The following is a 21,444-nucleotide window of genomic DNA, read 5'->3' as shown; positions in this document are numbered from 1 at the left end:
CAAGCAACTAAATTGGTAATGGCGAGGCCAGCTACGATTGAAATGGAGAGACTTTAACTAATTTTATTGAAGATAATATTCAATGCAGAATTCAGTTAAGTTAAATATTATAAATAAAAAAAGAGAGAGAGATTAGCCAAATGATGATCTGAAGAAAACTCAACTAAAAAAAAAAATGTGGAACCATTTAAAACTAGTAAGGGATGGTTGAATAGATTTAAAATCCAGGGTGAAGCCACAAGTGCAGATCAAAGAACCAAAACTTTCAAAAAAGAACTTTTTAAATTATTGAAGAGGGGTATTATATGTGTTATACTTCTCAACAAGTTTTTAACATAGATGAAGCAGGACTTTTTTGGAAACGAATGCCTAAAAGAAGTTTCATATTGAAAGAAGAAAAAAACATGCCAGGTTTCAAAGCGGCAAAGGATCGGTTGACTTCATTGTTGGTGGTAACACTGCGGGTGATTTAAAATTATAACCCCTTTTAGTTTACCAGGAAGAGGGTCAATGTACAACCCAAAATCAACACATTTTTCATGATTAAATTAAATCAATTAAAATCAATTTAGATCAATTAAATTCATGATTTTAATTGGAATTTTAAGTTTAATTTTGATACTTAAGTAGTTACCACGTAATTATATATGTATGTAATACAGAATATTTTATACGTACAAATATTTGAATATTAAATATTTTGACCAACATTTGTGCATCTTTTCACTACCGTTTATCATTGATTAGGAAATATCCTATGGCACTGACCGCAACTCACAAATACGTATGTTACCTTATGGGAAAGCGATGCTCGCTTAGCGAGGATGTACTTAGCACTCCTTTTTTCCGGAACAAATTATCAGCGTTAAGCAGGGGTCACCTGTAATAATAAAATAAAAAAGATTTTTACTTTTTACTTGTTGGCAGGATGATGATTTCACTTCAGATGCATAAAATTATTTAGCATGCTCCAACCACTTTGAAATGAATAAATAGTCAGGTACATTATAGTTACTTTACAATAAAGAAACCCATTTTGGGCAGAAGTAATCAATTTATAATGGGGGAGTTTTTTTGAATTGCAGAGGCCTATCTCTGTTGCTCTTTGCCAGTTAATTTTACGAATCATTATTAATTAATGATGAAAAGTGTGCCCCAGTGGTTCTTTCCTGAAACAAACTCTGTGTTGAATCAGTTGAATCATCAATTTGAATTTTATTTGGGGTGGTGGAATCAGAGACTGTACTGTAACAGTTTTAAGCAGCATTGTGTGTATGTAATTCGATGAGCATCTGTGTTTCTACATACATAACAGATAAATTTGGTTGCATGAGTCCCGTACTGTAACAGTTTTAAGCAGCATTGTGTGTATGTAATTCGATGAGCATCTGTGTTTCTACATACATAACAGATAAATTTGGTTGCATGAGTCCCGGCATGGTTGCACCTGTTGCTTAACTCCAACCTTGGGCCAAGGATCACATTGTGATGCTCCCCCCCCATCTCATTTGGTCATCACATTAAAATTAAAATGGAGGCTACTAGGCTTTTCATTCCAACTAAGAAATACTGTTCAAGGTTTAAGCCTAAATGGATGTCAGATGAACTAAGGAGGCTCGTGGCAGAGAAGAAAAATGTATGGGATGCATATAAAGTATCAGGTGACACAGAAGCCTATGGCAGATATAAACTACTCTGTAATCAAGTCACAAAGGAGGTTAGGCAGGCGAAGGTAGATTATGAGAAATCCTTGGCAAAAGATGCAAAGAAAAACAGCAAAGAGTTCTTTACTTATGTAAATTCTAGAAGGAAAGGGATGAATCAGATTGGACCACTTAACATAGATGGGTTGACTATTGATGATCATGCTCAGGTAGCTGATTAACTGAATGAGTATTTTGCATCTACATTCATACATGAGGAGTTATTCAATGAGGGGAGTGCCAGAAGTTTATCAAACTCTAATGACAGGGAGTTAAGTGATTTTGTAATAACTGAGAGCAGAGTGGAGGGGAAATAGTTGAAGTTAAACATAAAAAAGGCTCCTGGGGTGGACGGGATCTATCCAGTTATATTAAAGGAGGCATCAATGGAAGTTAGAATCCCTTAGCCATAATTATGAGAGCTTCCTTGGACTCAGGAGAGGGTCCCATGGACTAGAAGTGTGCAAATGTATCACCGATTCTCAAAGGGGGTTCAAAAGGTGACAAAACTATAGACCTGTTGGTTTAAATTGTGTTCTGCGGAAAATGATGGAGTCACTGGTTAAAGAAGCATTGCAGGATCATCTAGACAAGACTGCAGTAATAGTTAAGACACAGCATGGGTTTGTTAAAGGGAGGTCTTGTCTGACCAATCTGATTGTATACTGTGATGTGGTTACAAAGGAACTGGATGCAAAGAATAATTTTGATATCATATACTTTGATTTCAGGAAAGCTTTTTATACTGTTGCACATGGAAGACTGCTGTAGAAATTGGAGAGGTATGGCATTAAGGGTAAGTTGCTACAATGGATAAAGGGATGGTTGAGTGGGAGGACAGAGAGTGGTAATAAATGGACACTGCTCTTCATGGACAAATGTTATTAGTGGAGTTCACCAGGGTTCGGTGTTGGGCCCATTGTTGTTTTGTATATTTATCAATGATTTTGATGAAGGTATATCAGGTTTAATGTCCAAGTTTGCAGATGATACAAAGGTTGGCAGGGTTGTTAACGACAGTAAAGACAGTATGCTACTGCAATTGGATCTAGATAAGTTGAGCAAATGGGCTGAAAAGTTTAACATTGAAAAATGCAAAGTACTGCATATGGGTAGCAATTACCGAAGAGAAACATACCAACTGTGCGTGATACTACACTCAGGGAAGTGGAAAGTGAAAAAGACCTGGGAGTAATTGTGCAGTCAAATATGAAATTCACTGAGCATTGCACAGGGGCTGCCAAGGTAGGTCATGGAGTCTTGTCAATGATAGGGAGGTGATTATCCTGTTATTCAAGGCAGTGGTCAGGCCATACTTAGACTACTGTGCACAGGTCTGGAGGCCTAATTTTAGGAAGGATGTAGAGTTGCTAGAACGAGTACAAAGAAGGGCAACAAGATTGGTGAGGGGAACAAAAGGGTGCTCTTACCATGAAAGACTTAAGTTCTGCAAATTAGAGCACCTGCAGAGGTAAGCATCTGCGAGGTGATCTGATTGAAGTGTACAAAGCCTTGAATGGGTTGAGCAAGCTGAATGCTGATGGGATTCTTCCTCTTGCTCAGAGTAAGAACCTTACTAGGACCGACACTAGGGGAATGGTTGCATGTGCAACCATTTCCCTGAAATAATCTGAAATTAATATTGTTGCTTTTACAAAGGGTCCTGGAGGCTGTTAGTCTCAGACATCCAGAAAAAATGGCTGCATTCTTCTTTGCTGAATGTACATTCACTATACAATATTTAATTATCATGAAATTTTAGTGTTGGCTGGCTCCAGCTGCAGAACATCCCTAAATGAGCAGCAAAAAGGATAGCTGAAATATGGATTGTTTGTATTGTTGCCTCTCTAACATGCAACTGTAGAAAATAGTCATCCAATAAATCTACAAAAGTCTTGCTAGTGTGTGTGGGTGACCAACCCACAAATTCCAGTCAGTATCTGGAAAGTTAAAATCCCCATTTTAAGGCATTTTGATTTTCTGGCACACTTTATTTTTCTGTGTAGTTGCTTGTTGTACTCATCACAATCATTAGACCTATAGCACTCCTATTCTTATTTTTGTTTTCCCAGTGCTTATTTCACACCAAACTGATTCAACATTGCACGAGTCACCCATATCAACTGGATGCGCTGTGCCTTAGGTTTAATATACTTCTTAACTAAGAGCATAATTTCCCACTCTTCCTGTCCTGTCTGCCCTTCTGTATACAGTTTGTACAATAATTAATCATAAAATAAAGATCTATTTTCTGTAGCAGATCCATTTACCACATATCAGATGACATTGCCAGTTTCAAACTATACATGAGTCATATGTTGTTTGTGAGATGCGGAAAGCAGAAATAGCACGTTAATTGAGAGAATGTTTTCTTTAGAAAGTCAGGTGTTACTGGTAGTAACCTTGACTTTTTCAGCAACCATTTGACATGCAGTCAGAGTGAGGTGCTGTGCAATTATAGAGCACAAAATGTTTGTGGAAAACTTGTCAGATTCTTTACATTTTTAATTCAAAGCAAACATCTTTTCACTTCCAAACATTTTGAATTAAAAAAAAAAATTCAGATTTTTAATCATTAATTAATGATTAATGTGCAATGGATAATTTTTGAAGGATTCCTGTGAAGTGCTGCACAGTTACCTCTGAGTTAATTAAGTTTTAAAAAATCACACTTCACTATCTTAATGCTGTTTTAATTGTTTTATTGGTAGCTAAAGAACAAAATTGTTACTCCTTTTCCCTAATAAATCCAAACGTTGTAGGTATATCAAAGACATGGTATCACTCACACATAAGGGATGCACAATTTGAATATGTGGAGTACAGTGTGTACAGACAAGAAAGGAGAGGGTGTAATGTTCTTATGTAAGAAGCACATAAAATCTAAAGTAGTGCATCCATTTGACCTGTGCAACTTGAGCCAATCTGATATGACATAAGCACTGAGAAAACAAAAATGAAAGTAGGAGTGTGTTATAGACCAAAAGACTGTGATGAGTGTAATGAACAGCTATAGAGACAAATAGAGTGGGCCAGTAAATCAGAATGTCTTATAATGGGGGATTTTAACTTTCCAAATATTGACTGAAACTTATGGGCTGGCCACTCACATAGTAGTAAGCATTTTGTGGATTTATTGGATGATTTTTTCTACAATAGCATGTTAGAGAGGCAAAAAGAGAAAGCAGTACTCTTGATCTGATTATCATGCATTAAGAATCTACAAATAAAAGTTGCTAGGTAGCAGTGATCATAGTTTATTATTGCAAGATTTACTTAAAGATGTAACTACTGTTAAGGGCAAAGGGAAGTGGTTTTGCTTTCATAAAAGTGACTACAGGGATCTTGTACAGTTTTTAAATTCTTTGCAGTGGGACCATCTGACAATGTTACCAACAGCAGCGTCTTAAGTTGGAAGCATTCAGGGAAGTAATCATAGAAGGTACCAGGCTTTTTATAACAGGTTTTTTTTTTTTTTTTTTTGTTAGTTGTTGGTGCATCGGCTTTTTATAACAGGTGTTTTTTTTTTTTTTTTTTTTTTTTGTTAGTTGTTGGTGCATCGGCTTCTGTGGCCATAATGCACCTCCCAAGGTTTTTGCACTACTCTGATCCAAGCCCGAGGCGGGATTGGAACCCGTGACCTTTGGGTTGCCAGGCAGGCACTTTATGCACCCGGCTAGCCTTTTAGCTTTATACCAGTTAAGAGATACTATTCAAGGTTTAGTCTTCAATGGAAGTTGGGTGGACTGGTGAGAGTTGTGTTAGAAAAGAAAAATATATGGGTTGCATATAAAGTATCAGGTGATACTGAGGCCTATAATAGATATAAATTACTGCAATAAAGTCACAAAATGCAAAGAATAGGAAGCTAAATAATTTTGTGATAACTAAGGGAAATTGTTGATGTTAAATGTAAAAAAAAAGGCACCCGGGTTAGATTGAATCTGTCCAATTATATTAAAAAAGCCAGCAAAAGGGGTAAGTAGAACTTTAGCCATAATAATGAGGGAACTTTTGGATACAGGGAAGGTCCCTGTAGAGTGGAGATTTTATCCTTAATTTTATTCCAAATTCACAAAGGAGTATCAATGGGTAACTTGATTAATTACAGACCTCTTAGCTTGACTTCTGTTCAGGGAAATTATGGGGTCACCTATTAGGTGACCCCATAATTTCCTGGGGGAAAAGGTTGGACACAACTGCAGTAGAAGGTTGACTAAAGCCCATTGCCAGCATCGAGAATACCCCCTGATCTGCTCACTGTTGACCAGCGCGATTTCTTCGTATGTGGGACAGCTGGTCGTATAGGTGCTATGGTGCAACCAATGAGTATCCCTAAGTTGTAGAATGGTAATCTCATTAGCTCTCTTAATTTGTGCAGCAGCACTAATTGCCTGAAGGCCAGAAAGACGAACAATGCTTACCGAGTTAAATCTGTCCTAACCCGTTCTGTAATTAAGCTTATTTGAATAGCAGGTAAACATGTTAAAAAAAATTTACGGAATATTACAAATTTTGAAGTGTACTGTATCCAAATGTCACACATCACTGTTAATAAAGGTGCCAGTATGCCGTACTGTTGGGTACCATCCCAAAAAAAAAGCACTATATATATATATATACACACAGTCAAACTTGGTTATAACGAGCATCAAGGGACCAACAAAATTTCCTCGTTATAATGATTACTCACTATATCAGTGATAGTGGAGATGGGGAAACTCCTGAGGTCATTAAACAATGAACACTTTATATCAGTGATGAGTTAAATCTTCCTCCTATTTTTTAAATTCTCAATAACTTGATAAAAAGATAGATCCAAAAAAAAAAAGAAATATTAGAGAGAAAAAAAATAATATTAAGTATATTATTTTACTAGGCTGAGAAAAATTCTACCCCTTGAGTCTTGCACATCTCTCCAGGGCCGAATTGATCGACAGTCTCTCATCATATACTCCCTTCTGTCATGTCTGTGCAGAATTGCAGACACTTTCACATTCAATCCTAACTCGCAACTTTTTTTAACATTGACCTGTAAATAATAATGTAATAATAATAATAATATACCTACATATTATTTATATTAATATTCTTGTATAAACTACAATACACTTAATATTAAGCACAGTTTATTTGTCTGTAATTTTAAACCATACACTTAATACTAAGCACAATTTATTTTTCTGTAGTTAAAAACAATACTATTTAATAATTAACACAATTTCAATTAGTCTTTATTTATGAATCTTAAAATTGATCTTTGTTTTAAAGATTACACTTTGATATTTCTTAAGTTTCCCCTTAAAACACTCAACATGTTAAGTCTCATTGCCTCAGTTCCTTCAAAAAAATTGACTAATGTGTGTATTGCACCTTGAGCTTGTGAGATTGTTGGCACTGATTTTAATTCACTTTCAATTGTCATCATATCATCGTCTTTACCATCGTCATTATCGTCTTTGTTGAGCACAGCATCCACAATGTCACTCTCTATAGGAAGATCACTAGTTAATAAGTTGTCATTGACTCGTACAGATTCATCAGTGTTATCAATATTAAAACCTACAGCGTTGTTACGTAGCAACCATTCGGATAATGGTAAGTTGTTTTCTTCGTTTCCATCTTATTCTTCTACAATTGAAATTTCATTTGAATTTAATTTTGATTTCTTGAAGCAATTCAATATTTGAAGTAACGTTGTTCCACGCATCATTCAATAAATTTATAGCATCCAATATCGATATAGACTCGGTAAGTTTCTGTTCTCTTTGACTGATCATGAAGAACTAGAAATCTTATAAAATCCTTTCAAACTCTTTTGATTACTCCTATGTCCATTGGCTGTAAATTTGATGTCGCATGGGAGGTAGAATAATGATGTAACGAGAAAGTTTTCTCGTTACATCATTATGGCTTTTTGCCTGTGATCTTGTTATTTCTGTGTTCGTTATAACCAAGTTAAACTGTATATTATATTTTTTTCCTTCACATCTACTAACAACATTTCAAGGAAATTCATCTATTGGCAGCCTCATATATTGCAAAAACTAGCATCAAATAGAAAACACTACATTTTCCACTGAATAAAAATTAAGTTCATATTACTCCTATAGATTTGTTTGTGAAAATGATATTGCTGCAGCGCTTCCCGAGATGTGTATTTTGATCTTGTAACAAAATTTCAAAAAAAAAAACCCTCACCTCCATTGTTACTTGGAATACAAAAGAAAAAATTGTGCTATTCTTAATAGGTTGTTGTTTGAAAATTGTACTTACAAAATCTTTATTTGATGTATATTTGACAAACTTTCAAGGAAAAATTCTCTAATAACAGAATTTTTCCTTGAAAGTTTGGAATATTACTGCTGCTATTACCTGTAATGTTTGGAAGTCTGCATTATGACCTGCACACAAAGTTATAATTGATTGAAAGAGGTTTTTTTTTTTTTTTACTGTGACAACTGCAATATGGAAAAATGTTTTACGCTATGATTATTCTCAAGATGGTCTGTATGTATGTATTGCACATTAGATCTTAGATGATCCTGGGGATATTGTATCTCTAAGTTACCCAGGGCACTAGTTGCTTTTTAGAATGGAAAACATTCGCTGTTCACAATGATAAGGAACACACTCTCGTTTTGTGCACAAAGTAAACCGAAGTGAGTGCTGCTCATAAAGACTTGCTTTATTTTTTTTTAAAAAATTGTATCTTTTCTTCGATGGTATTCCATCTACTAACAGTAGTTAAAGGAAGTGTATCAATTGACAATTGTGTTATAAACTTACAAAGAGTGATGTCAAACTGAAACTTTAGCTTGTGTGCAAAGGATAAAAAAAATATTTATTATTTGTTATAAATTGTTTTTTGAAATTTGTATTGTTACATAGTATTTCAGTTATGTATTTGAATTAATTAGAAAAAAATTTCAAGGCAAATTTTCTATTGGAAACTGCATTATAAACTTCCAAAAAGCCTGACATCAAATTGAAAAACAGAAAAAAAAAAAACAATAAATGAATTAAAAAAAAAACTAATTATTGTGACTATTAATATGAAAAGTTGATTTTGCGAGCTAGATAGTAACTAGGGTGGAACAACAAAAAAAATTTTTAAATTATCGTAAATGCTTATGTCGTATCGAGTTAACTTTCTGTAAACTCGATACCACGAATAAATTATACCTGTGATACTAGGATTGGTCCACCTTGATCTTTTTGACACATGTAGGCCAACTAGTGTGATAATCATAGACGACAGTGCAGTATGGTTAAAAAGTTGTTTGATTTCAGTAAATCCTTAAAATAAGAATTAATAATTTAAAGCTTTTTTTAGTTCTTGGCAACTGTAATGCTCCTAATGCGTACACTGGTATAAAATACAGCAGGCCCCCATTATAACGCGGTTCGCTTTACGCTGTTCTTATATTATAACCCGTATCTGACTATAACGCTGTCAGAGATCACTATAACGCTCTTTTACAGATTACATTTTTGACATATTTAACGAAATCGTTTCATTTGTGGAGTCGATAGCTTGAAAATGAATAGCAAAACAGCATTAAAACGTTTCCCACGCCGACTTGAGCAATTTTCCCACGCTCGGTGAAATTTTCTCTCACGCTAATTTAAGTACAGTCACTTGTTACGTAGTTCTGAGATCAACATTTTAAAAAATGATCAAATATATTGCTTGTAATATTTGCGTTATATGCATTTATCCGAAGTCTAGTTACTCATCACTCAGTACAGTATTAGACATCGTGCGTAACGGACAGTTTACTTGAACATTGTATCATAATTAATTCAACCAACGCAGTTATATTTTCGAAGAGCTAATAATGACCGACAGGAATGAAAATGCAACAACGTCTGGGCGCAGTACGAAGACTATAAATGTAAGAAAAAGACTGAATTTGAAAATTAAATTAGACGTTTTGAAGCGAATCGATTCCGGTCAACGACAAGCGGATGTGTGCCATAATTTAGGACTCGCAAATTTAACTGTAAGAACAATTATGAAAAAATAAAGAATTAATTTTAGCAGCGGGAAAGATAGCTGTTCCACTGCAAGCAACTAGGACTAGACCGGCTATTAGGATTGAAATGGACAGACTAATTTTTTTGAAGATAATATTCCAATGCAGAATTCAGTTAAGTTAAATATTAAAAAAGAGAGAGAGAGAGAGAGAAAGAGATTAGCCAATACGATGATCTGAAGAAAACTCACCTAAAAAAAGAAATGTGGAACCATTTAAAACTGGTAGAATAGATTTAAAATCCCAGGAGAAGCCGCTAGTGCAGATTAAGGAGCTGAAACTTTCAAAAAAGAACTTGTTAAAATTATTGAAGAGGGGTATTATACTTCTCAACAAGTTTTTAACATAGATGAAGCAGGACTTTTGTGGAAACGAATGCCTAAAAGAAGTTTCATATTGAAAGAACAAAAAACATGCCAAGTTTCAAAGCGGCGAAGGATCGGTTGACTTTATTGTTGGGTGGTAACGCTGCGGGCCATTTAAAATTAATACCCCTTTTAGTTTATTTGGAAGAGGGCCAAAGTTCAACTCAAAATCCACACATTTTTCATGATTAAATTCATCCATTAAATTAAATCAATTAAATTCATTATTTTAATTGGAATTTTGTTTACTTTTGAGACGCAAGTAGTTACCACATAATTATACGTATGTAATGCAGAATATTTTATATGTACAAATATTTGAATATTAAATATTTTGACCGACATTTGTGCATCTTTTCACTACCGTTTATTATTGATTAGGAAATATCCTATGGCACCGACCGCAGCTCACAAATACATATGTTACCTTATGGGAAAGCGGCGCTCGCTTAGTGCGGATTCACTTAGCGCTCTGTTTTTCCGGAACGAATGATCAGCGTTAAGCGGGGGTCACCTGTAATTAAATTTTCATGACTGACCTAAACAATCCAAACCAGTTTTATAAAGATAATCACATGATGAAAGTTAACAATGAACTGGTGAATGTGAGATTGAAACAAAAAAGCATTCGTTGTTAACTTTCATTGTGTGATTATGTTTATAAAATCAGTTAGGATTCTTTCGGTTGGTCATGAAAATTTAAGTGTTTCATTCCAGGGTATGTACTAGGACAGAAGTTCTCAAAAGTGTGGGGCTGAACTTGTTTTTTTTTGGCACCCCATTATATAAATCAATTTTATTTCAATCTTTGAGATTAAATATATGGAACTACATGTTAATTTATAAAAATTTGTATGATTTTTATTTTGTATAATTTGTATAGCTAAATTTTATGTTAAATCTATTTATTTGCACTTGTTTTGGAAGATGTGGGAGGTGGAACATGAAATTTACCATCACCATTCTATTTGAACAGTATTTTTGGGTGGAAGAAGTACCCCAAGTATAAAATCTGGCATCTTGCAGAATGTTATCACACATCATCCACTACATGTATTGAAATCAAATGAAAGAGTTAGAGTAATCTATCAAATGTAGTTTAATATATTGGGTATGTAAAGTACAACGCAACTTAAGGTGAAGACAGTGATGTGTTTATTGTGTTATGGCTACTTTCCTAAGTAGGTGCTGATAGACAGTGCAGCACAAAATATAATATTCTTAAATGCATTTATACGAGGTGGGCCAAAAGTCGCGAAGGGGTTTTAAAAATTTGTAACTATTTTCTATAATAGTTTTTTTATTTTATTTTTTTTTGTTGCAGATGAAGAAGTCCTTGGAATTTAATAATGGAGACTTACGTGGTTGAGCAACATACCAAGATCACTGAATTTTATTTTGCAAATGCTCAATTATTCAAATTCAGAAGAACTTATCAAAGACATTATAAAGTTAGATAATCACCATAAGAATCCATGATTTGTCGTCTCATTGCATGATTCCAAAAACAGGGTTCTGTAGCTGATTTGCCATGAAGCCGAATACCATGAAGGAGTCATACTGATGATAACATGGAGTGAGTGTGGGAGAGTGTTGAAGAACACCTGCAAGAATCCACCTGAAAATGAGTATCTCAGTTTGGATTGCCAAGAACATCACAGAGGTGCATTTTGAGAAGCTGTTTACACCTATTCCCATACAAGCTGCAATTGGTTTATGAATTGATGCCACCAGATCAGGTTCAGCATTTACAATATGCAGTTTTACAATATGCTTTTCAAGAATTGGCTGGAGAAAATGACTCATTTATTCACAAACTGATAATAAATGATGAAGCTCATTTTCATTTAAATGATTTCATCAAAAAGCAAAACTTGCAGTTTCTGGAGTATCAGTAATCCAAGAATAGCTCACCAGTGACAAATGCAACCACTTTGCTGTAGTGTAGTGTGGTGTTACATCCAAAGGGATCATTGGTCCTTACTTCTTCAAGGACGAAGATGGTGCTGCTGCCAATATAAATGGCAACTGATAGTGGGCCATGGTTAGAAAGTTTTTGTATCCAGAGTTTGTAGGCAATCCTGCAGTGTGGTTCCAACAAGATGGTGCAACAGCACACACTGCTTGAGAGACTGTGGACTTAAGATCAGTTTTTGGCAAATGCATAATCTCAAAAAAATTCAGCATTTAATTAACTTCCACATTTGCCTGATTTATCAGCCCCAGATTTCTTCCTTTGAGCTATCTCAAGGGACATGTTTATGTGAACAAACCTATGTAGAGGCATTGAAGAACAACATCCAAGATGAAATTGATGGTTTAGAATATGTTTGAGAAATTCAATGTTAAATGCACTCAAAAGAGCTAGTCTTTGTGAAGCTGAAAATGGGGATCACTTAAGTGACTTAATTTTTCGTAATTAGTTTTCCATTAAATAAATTAACGTTTTCATTTTATTTCTCGTATTTTTACTCAATTTTGAAAAATTTATTGGCATTACACTCCCTCAGAAGAAGGTCAAACTTTAAATAAAATTGATATATTGAGCACTGTGAAGAGTAAAATAATGCTATATAGTGCTATATATTCACTGTTTTTAAGTTCATCTTTATTTTATAAATGCATTAAAGAAATTATTGTTTACCTCTTATTATATTTTTGTGCTGTGCTGTCTATTAGCGCCTAATTTGTAACCTACCAGGAATGGCAGCCACTGCACGATAAAAATAACATTATCTTTACAGAGTTGTGTTGTACTTTACATATACATTATATCATTCATTCATACTTCAGGTCTTATGTACATGTATATTCAGGTAGGATATACATGTACATAAGGAAAACAGAATTTATTATACCTAATTCTTTTGCACTTTCTAAACTTGCATCTCTCTCTCTTATTTTTAGCAAACACTATTAGTGTTTATTTCCTTCCCCATTGGCCTTATTTACGATATTGGTTGCACCAGATATGGTGTTCCAGTGAATGAATTTTAGAGACAGCTGAGGAAAGTAAACTAGAGTTTATTCATTCCTCCACTAAACATTCACAATTTTCAGGTTTTTTATTATTATATGCAAATCAAATACATTTTATGCATAGGTGTACTTGAAAAATAATTTGTTGCACCAGATTTTTTTGTCAGTTCTCTTTTGCTTGAGTGAGACTTATAAGGTACTGTTATTAAGGGAAGTCCTCTAGAATCTAGAAGTATTTTTGTTATTGTGAAGTTTTCATTAAGTAGTATTTGTTGTATTGGGATTTTACTGCAACTGTTAACAAGAAAATTTTCAGAATTAAATATGATATAATAAAATGCAAGGATATTAAATAGATGCTAATTGGATTCTGGTACCATTCTTTTGTTTATGCTCTGCATTAGCTCTAACATTCTGTACCCTGTTGAAAATATGTAGGTGTAAACAGAAACTGAACTCAGACTTATGGTAGTTCATGGTAAGGGTTATTTCATTTTTTTTTTTTTTTTAAAAGGAACTGTTTAACAATATTTTACTTATTCATGTTTCTTTACTTATTGTAATTTATTTAAAAATGTTTAATTCATTTTAGTCACAAAAAATTTACTTGTAGGGTATACAGCTGGGTCCTACAGAAGCATCAAGGTACTGGATATACTGGGTACCTGCACAATATGTGGATGCTATAAAAGATGCAATTCTAGGAAAATGGCAATATTTCTGATTGTGATATAAAATGTACAGAAAAAAAGTCTATTGTAATTTTATTAGCCAGTTGATTTATCGGACTAAATGCTGGTGATTAGAAATAAGACTTCAACAGCAAGTGCTCAAAGTTTTCAGCCAGCTTCAAGGTGCTTCAAAATAATAAGTTAAACTATGATAAAAATTTCTTTGGAGTGATACATATCACTTGGAATGTACAAAAAAAAAAAAAAAAAGGGGAAAGAAAAAGAAATGAAGGAAGCAGAATTTTGTACTATGTGTCACAGGTTTTCTAAAGCTTAAAGCATTTTTTTTTTTTTTTTTTTTAATGTTCTATAAAGTTTCAGAAGGTAGCTATTGTAGTCTTCTCTCTTTCTAGATTTTAGACTTATATGTTTCCAATTCTTTACTTTTTTTTTTTTTAATGCATATAATTTTAGTTCCATTCTTACAGCTATATTAAAGATAGCATAGAGAATGTTTGTTTGTGTAAAAGTGCAGTTCCTGCAGTATACTACGGTCCTAAAAGTAAATTTCTTTTGTATGTTTGGAAGCAGTATTTTTGTACAAAATTTTTATATTAAAATCTGTAAAGTGTTAATCCTCAAGCAATTAATCTTTATATTGTAAATGTCTAATTTAGAACAGTTAATATTTATAAAGCAGTTCTTTATATTATCCATGGCTATACAGCTGGCACAAAATGTTTACAGTTGCTAATCTTTAAGTGCTTGTTAATTATTTTTTGCCTACTGTTCACAGATGTACAAAATTTTCTAAGCATCTTTGAATAATGATTGCTGCCTTTAATGAAAGTGCTAGCTTTTATTAATGTTATATACCAGTTGAGTGCTTGTTCTTTTTTCACATAACTGAAATGACTATGGTGTTATTATGCACTTAATTTTCATTTCTGTGTAATGAAAGATTCTGATAGTCTCCACTTTAATAAACTTTATTTATTACATTTCTGAAATGAGTTTGTTTATTCTTTGTATCACATCATTTGGTTTGGGGAACTACGTTTTGGTAATAAAACATAGAAAAAGGTTTGCAAAAAAATTCTTATTTTTAAAGAAAATTTTGATAGAGTAAAATACTTGGGGCTGAACAGTAGTCTCATTATGCTGATTAACACATGATTTACTTCTGATGCCTTGTTGAAGATCATTTTGACATCCATGTTCTGTCCCCCCCCCTCCCATTTCATTATAGAAAAACCAACCATTTTTTCACTTAGAAATAATTTGCAGTGGTTTAAAAGGTAGTTTTTCAACGTAATGTCACTATTGAAATTTCAATTATTTTCTGTTGAATAAGGAAAGTGTTAGCGTTCTGTGCATGAATTCATGTAACTGCCACCAGGCTAATACTAATTTACTTAATTTTAAATGAAAGAGAAAATGTGGTATATTGCAGATTCAGAAAATGATTTGGTTACTAACTTTTCAAAAGGGAAACTTTCTGCTCCTTGTTGGTAATCAGTGCTGTTGAAGGCAACCTTACATGTTGAAATCTAAAAGTTTTCCTTTTGTGTAATTAGTAGCTGAATTTTTTTATAAAACCTGTAAATGTGTCATGATGCTTTATAGCTTGATGAAAATGTCTGTAGATAAGATTTTTTCATTGCTTCTCTTTTCTGTTTTAAGAAAAAAAATGTGGAATTTTTGTGTCCATTGTTTTCAAATAAGTTTGGATTAAACTATATCAGTTATCATTATTTCCTTATGATCTCTCTCTTTCTCTCGGCGCCTCCGTAGCCAGGTGGGAAGGAGCAGCAGTGCGTAGCACACGCTTCTTGATTAGATTGGGGTTTGAGCCCGTCACCACCAAATACGGAGGATGCGGAAAGGTCAGGGAATGACCACCGCATATCCCGGAGCAATATGGCCTTAGTTGCTAATGCTCCTAAAAACCAAACAACACACTCTCTCTCTCTCTCACACACACACTTTACCATCCAAAAATTTTAGGGCTTCTTTCAACCTCAATTAAATTAAATTTTAATCTAGAAAGAATTTTCCCCACCCATTTGTGTCCTGTATGCTTAAATAAGGTTGGATATTAAACAGAATCAGTTATTCTCCAATTATATTTTTAATTTTTTTATGATTAAATAAACATGCTAATCTAAACATGTATAAACATGCTAATAATTTTCATATTGAAGAAAACCTGTTAGAGCATTATTTATTTTGTAAGATAAGGATGAAATTATCTTAAGAACCCCCCCCCCCCCACAATTAACATTACATAAGTGTTAATAAGGCAGTTTGTGATTAGACAAATTTTGATTATATTTTTATTTTCCATGGAATTATTTATCATAACAGATTATTACATAAGTTCAGCCTCCAAAATCTAGCAGTCCGTTATCTATCACACCCATTTTTAGAAAAATTGGCAAATGCAGCAAATCATGGAATCGAAAAATTTAGTTCTTCCATTGGCCACTCATGTGTGTCAGAGCTGATTATACAGGGTTGAGATTTCACATTGGAACAATAGCAATTTATTGCAATCCAGCTATATAGGGAAATTTTTAAGATCATGGGATTGTCTGCTGTTATTAATAAGATTATTGGCTCACTGATAATTATCATTTGGTACGTTCTCTTAAATAATCATCCTAAAGAAAAACAATTTGCCCAGAAGATTGCAGCGATCTAAAATGAAAACATAGGCAAAGGTTACATTGTTAAACTGTAGAGCAGAAATTTTGTGTGCTTGTTTATTGCATGAATAATATTCTTATATTAAAGAAACATGGTTGATGAATGAGGTTTTTGGCATTGGGTCATCAGTTGTGTGGGGCATATTTTGGAAGGGGAAATAATTTTATTTTTACTGTACTGCATTGTACTGTACAATTGATACTTTTCAATGTATTGTTACTTTTCTCTTAGTATAGAATACGCTTGTGCAGTAATATCTATTATAAGTTTCAGTATATAAATCAAGCACATTTCTCTTTTTTGTTATATTGTATGAATATAATCTGACCAAAATCCATCATATCCAGGTCCCAAGGTTGCTAGATTTAAGAGGTTCGGCTGCATTCTAATTAAACTTTTCTAGTTTGAGAATTTGTTATCAGTGAATTGTTACGTAATGTATCATCTATGTTATAATGCCGTGGGTGGTTCCATTATGTAATAAATGATATTAGATAAATACATTGTTGATAGTTAATAAAGGAAGATGTTTCATGTCTGTTGCTCAGAAACATTATGGTTGTTGCAGAATTGTGTTGATGTTCAGAGGTGTTATCATTTTAGAGATTTATTTGCACGTCTGTATTGTAAAGTGTTTATTCAAATCATGTAAGTTGTATTAGTAGGTTATGGAAGTTGCTCATTCTAGAGTTATGTGAAGGATGCATTCCTGTTCTGAATAATCAGAATAGGAATGATTCAATACCTGGTCTAGCTGAGTGTTTTTAAAATTTTCCCCTGATATCATTAATAGTAATTATGTAAAAAAGTAATTAGCTATAGGTACTGCAAACAACTGGTTGTATCAATCACAAAGTAAATGTAGTTTTTGCATTTCTGAATTAGCTGCTGTATTTGTATTGCAAAAACTTATATGATGGCCATTTGAAAAGTTTTTGGCTGGCCTAGCTTGGAAAGCATAAGCAATCTGTAAATGAATCAACTGTTATTCAGCATCTTGACCTCTGTGGGCTGCACACGGTGCAATATTCCTCTTTTTCACATCTTCCTTGTTCCGGAAAACTGATAACGCTACCGTAATAACTGTTGGCATCTTCAAAATTTCTTGTAACAAGGGGTCTTTCATAATGCCATTCCATGTACTTATTTTTTGCTCTCTGGATCATAGTAATGATTTAAGTTTTATCCATGGTCACAAGTTGGCTGACATTTGAATCTTGGGCAAATTTCAGTTTTTTTTTTTTTTTTCCACAGTTCATTTTCTTTGCACAGTCCATCCTCTGTCCTTTATTCAAATCCTTTGGTATCCATTTCCCTGATTTATTTATTATTATTATTTTTTTCATGCTTAATTCTTTATAGACATTATGATGGACTTGTTCACAGGATATGTCAGGTATTGTAACCCAACCCAGTGAGCTTTCCAACTCATGTCATAAACAGCATCAGTGTTTTAAATGGTCGACACTATCATAGGTCAGTCATTCGTCTTTGGATGATTCCTTGATCCCTTTTGAAATTCTTGATGGATCAGTACGGTGGACAATCATTGTATAGTGTATCCTTTGATTTGCTACCCAGATAGTTCTTTAAAAGAATGGTACTCCATTACAGCATTGTTTGCTTTTATGAAATTATTAGTTTTTTGGAGAATATGGCTTTTAAACCTAAACACACACACACACACACACACACACTAACCACTTTATTAGGTACACCTACTTTATAAATAGAATTAGCAAGTAAGCCCCTACTACTGTAGCCCTGAAAACAGCCTAGGCTTGTTGTAGCATGGACTGAACTAGGCACTGAAATCACACCACAGGGATGCTGGTCCTCACTGACTTGTTTTCTTTCCACAGGTATTGCAAATTGGATGGTTGTGGATCTCTACTTCAAAGAGTTCATTCTGTGGGTGCTCAATTGAATAAATACCTAGTGACTAAGCAGGCTATTACAGTAGGATAAATTAGTTATGATGTTACTGAACCAGTTTTGTAGATTACTGTTTTTGTGACATGTCATATTATCCTGTTGAAAGAATCTATTTGCATATGGATATGCTGCAATCATGAAGGGATGTGCCTGTTCTGAAATAATTGAGTTAGCCCTGTAGCATCCAAATGTTGCCCCACTGGCATTGAAGGACCCAATGTGCACCATTAAAACACTCCCCACACCATTATACCACCAGCCTACATTATTGATACTTGGTAGGATGAATCCATGGACTTATGCTGTTTAACTGTATTCTGGTCCTCCTATCAGTATGAAAAGGCAGGAACCAGCAAAGTTTCTGGAATCCCCCCCCCCCCCCATACTTCTCCTTCAACCCATGCACGGTACTAAGTACTATAGGTTTTGATACCTTTCGTGTTTGGGGTTTTCATTAAAAAAAAAAACCAGGATTTTCCATAGTGGGCAATGCTTTTACAATCTTCCATTGTCCAGCTTGTTCCTAACCCCACTCTAACTTTACTACTCTAAAGGGCTCTCAGAATCCTTTTTTTGTTGAGAGGAGTGGAATCTGGTTCAGTTGTAGTACTCCAGGTACAAGAAGTGTGTGTGTTCTAAATGCCTGTTTTGCTACCACTGTTATACTGGGTTGTCTGACTACAGCCTTTCTGTTATCCTGTGCAAGTCTTGTAGTCCCCATCATTGAACTGTTTTTGACCATGATGCTGATTTGAATGCACTTCAACATGTAAGTTGTATTAGTAATGCTGCACCAGGTTGATAGGTGGGATCGCTGTTGACTGGATGTTATTTGGTTATTGGATAAATCTCAGTATAGACCCAAGACAGTTTTATGTGAAGACTCAAGCAGGGTTGCAATTTCAGAGATCATACCAGTCAGTCTCAACCATTGTCACATTGGATTGTACACATACAGCATCCTCATGAATCTTTCTACTTATATTGTCTAGTACAAATTCAGTATTGTTACTGAAGACACTCCATTTCATTGAAAGGGCCTTATATAGTTGAAGTGAAAGTGGCCACTCTGTATGTATTTGTAATTGAATATGCTATAATAAAATATTTAAATAACCTTTTGGAAATTAGCATTAGTAGAGGCATATGATGTAAGAAAGCAAGCTTATTTAGCATCAGCCAAAAAAAAAAAAAAACCCTTCCCATTTCACCCATTCATTCACTCCAAAAGTTTGTCTAGTTCTTGAATTTATTTAAGCTGTCAACTTCCACAACGACAAATGGAAGTTTGTTCCAGCTATCAACCACCTGCCGACTAAAGGCAAATTTCTGTACATATATTATTATTATTATTATTAGCCACATGATGCAAGGAAGCCTATGCTGCACCAGCCAAAATATTCTACAATTGTCTTTCCTCACTTTGAATTTGTCCTCTCAGGTGAGTAATCTGAGCAGTAGGAAGAATCCCATCAGCATTGAGCTTGCTCAAACCATTCAAGGCTTTATACACCTCAATTAAATCACCTTGCAGGTGCCTAGTTTCCAGAAGCTGCATTTTGCAGAACTTAAGCCTTTCTTGGTAACAGCAACCCTTTGTTCCACTCACCAATCTTGTTGTCCTTCTCTGTACTCATTCCAGCAGCTCTACATCTTTCCTAGAATGAGGCCTCCAGACCTGTATACAGTACTCAAGGTGTGGCCTGACCATTGCCTTATACAAGGGGACAATCACCTCCTTATCCCTGCTAGCAAAATTCCTGTATATCATTGACAAGACACCATAAGCTACCCTTGCAGCCTGTCTGCACTGCTTAGAAAACTTCATATCTGACTGTACAATTAACCCCCCCAGGTCTTTTTCATTCTCCACTACCTGAGTGTAGTACCGTACAGTTGGGATGTTACTCTGGGGTTACTGCTACCCATATACAGTATTTTACATTTGTTAATGTTAAATTTCAGTTGCCACTTTTCAGCCCATCTGCTCAACTTTTCTAGATCCTGTTGCAGTAGTGTACCATCCTTACTGTCATTAACAACCCTACCAACCTTTGTATTGCATGCAAACCTGGACATTAAGCCTGATATACCTTCATCAATATTGATGAAGTCTTCAATATCAATAATAAATATAGGAAACAACAATGGGCCCTGCACGGACCTCTGGGGAACTCTGGTAATAACATTAGTCCATGAAGAGCAGTGTCCATTGATTACCACTCTCTGCCTTCTCCCCCTTAACCATCCTTTTATCCATTGTAGCAACTTGCCCTTAATGCCATACTGCTCCAACTTGTACAGTAGTTTCTCATGTGCAACAGTATCAAAAGTTTTCCTAAAATCCAAGCATATGATATCAAAATTAGTTTTTGCATCCAGTTACTTTGCGACCATATCATAGTATCCATTCATTCATTGCACATCGTGTTGTTTTAAGGAGCCACAGAATGGTAATGGTTTATGGAAGCACTACCATTCTGTGGTAGTGGTTTATAGGTTTGTCTGCAGATGTCAGTTGCTGTGTTCTCACATATGGATATCTCACTGCTATATCTTTTTCTAACTGCAGTATAAAATCCTATCATTTTCTTGTATGTGTTATATGTCATTAATGGCAGCAAGATCTAGAACATTAAAGCACCTGAACAGGCCATATTTGTGAACCAGTTTTACAGCATATTTCCTAGCCATTTAGTCCATGGTATCATATCCATATTTTGTGCCATTATAAAGCCACAAAGTTTCAGGTTTTTTCTTGCAGTCAATACCAATGGAAACAGATGACTGTGAAGTACTTTAGCAGAGTTTTTTTTTTTTTTTTTTTTTAAATAACAGGATAAGCTTGATTTCCCCCGATAAACAGTAAGTGTATATTCATTCTTAAAACTGGCCATTTCATATAACTGACCCTTGCTGTTATTATACCTTATTATGATTCCTAGTTTGTGTTATAGTGGTATTATTAACTGCTAATTGTTATTTCTACCTTACTTGTTGGAAGGCACTAAAATATGAAGTACCACATTTTCAGAAAGCAGTT

General features: G+C 34.4%; 1 protein-coding gene across 1 annotated transcript in view; it reads left to right on the top strand.

Annotated features, from left to right (window-relative positions):
- The window catches only part of LOC150079166 (ubiquitin domain-containing protein UBFD1-like), a 158,484-nt gene extending 144,507 nt beyond the window's left edge, over positions 1-13,977 (top strand). The window contains exon 10 of the mRNA XM_090382325.1: positions 13,700-13,977. Coding sequence (XP_090238451.1) covers positions 13,700-13,810 — 111 coding nt within the window. The 3' untranslated portion in view covers positions 13,811-13,977. The remainder of the gene's footprint in view (positions 1-13,699) is intronic.
- Positions 13,978-21,444: the final 7,467 nt, after the last annotated feature.

This window comes from Mastigoproctus giganteus, chromosome 10, assembly GCF_048544385.1.
Source record: "Mastigoproctus giganteus isolate SK-2022 chromosome 10, ASM4854438v1, whole genome shotgun sequence".
Classification (NCBI taxonomy): Eukaryota; Metazoa; Arthropoda; class Arachnida; order Uropygi; family Thelyphonidae; genus Mastigoproctus; species Mastigoproctus giganteus.
This window is presented reverse-complemented; position numbering and strand designations above follow the sequence as displayed.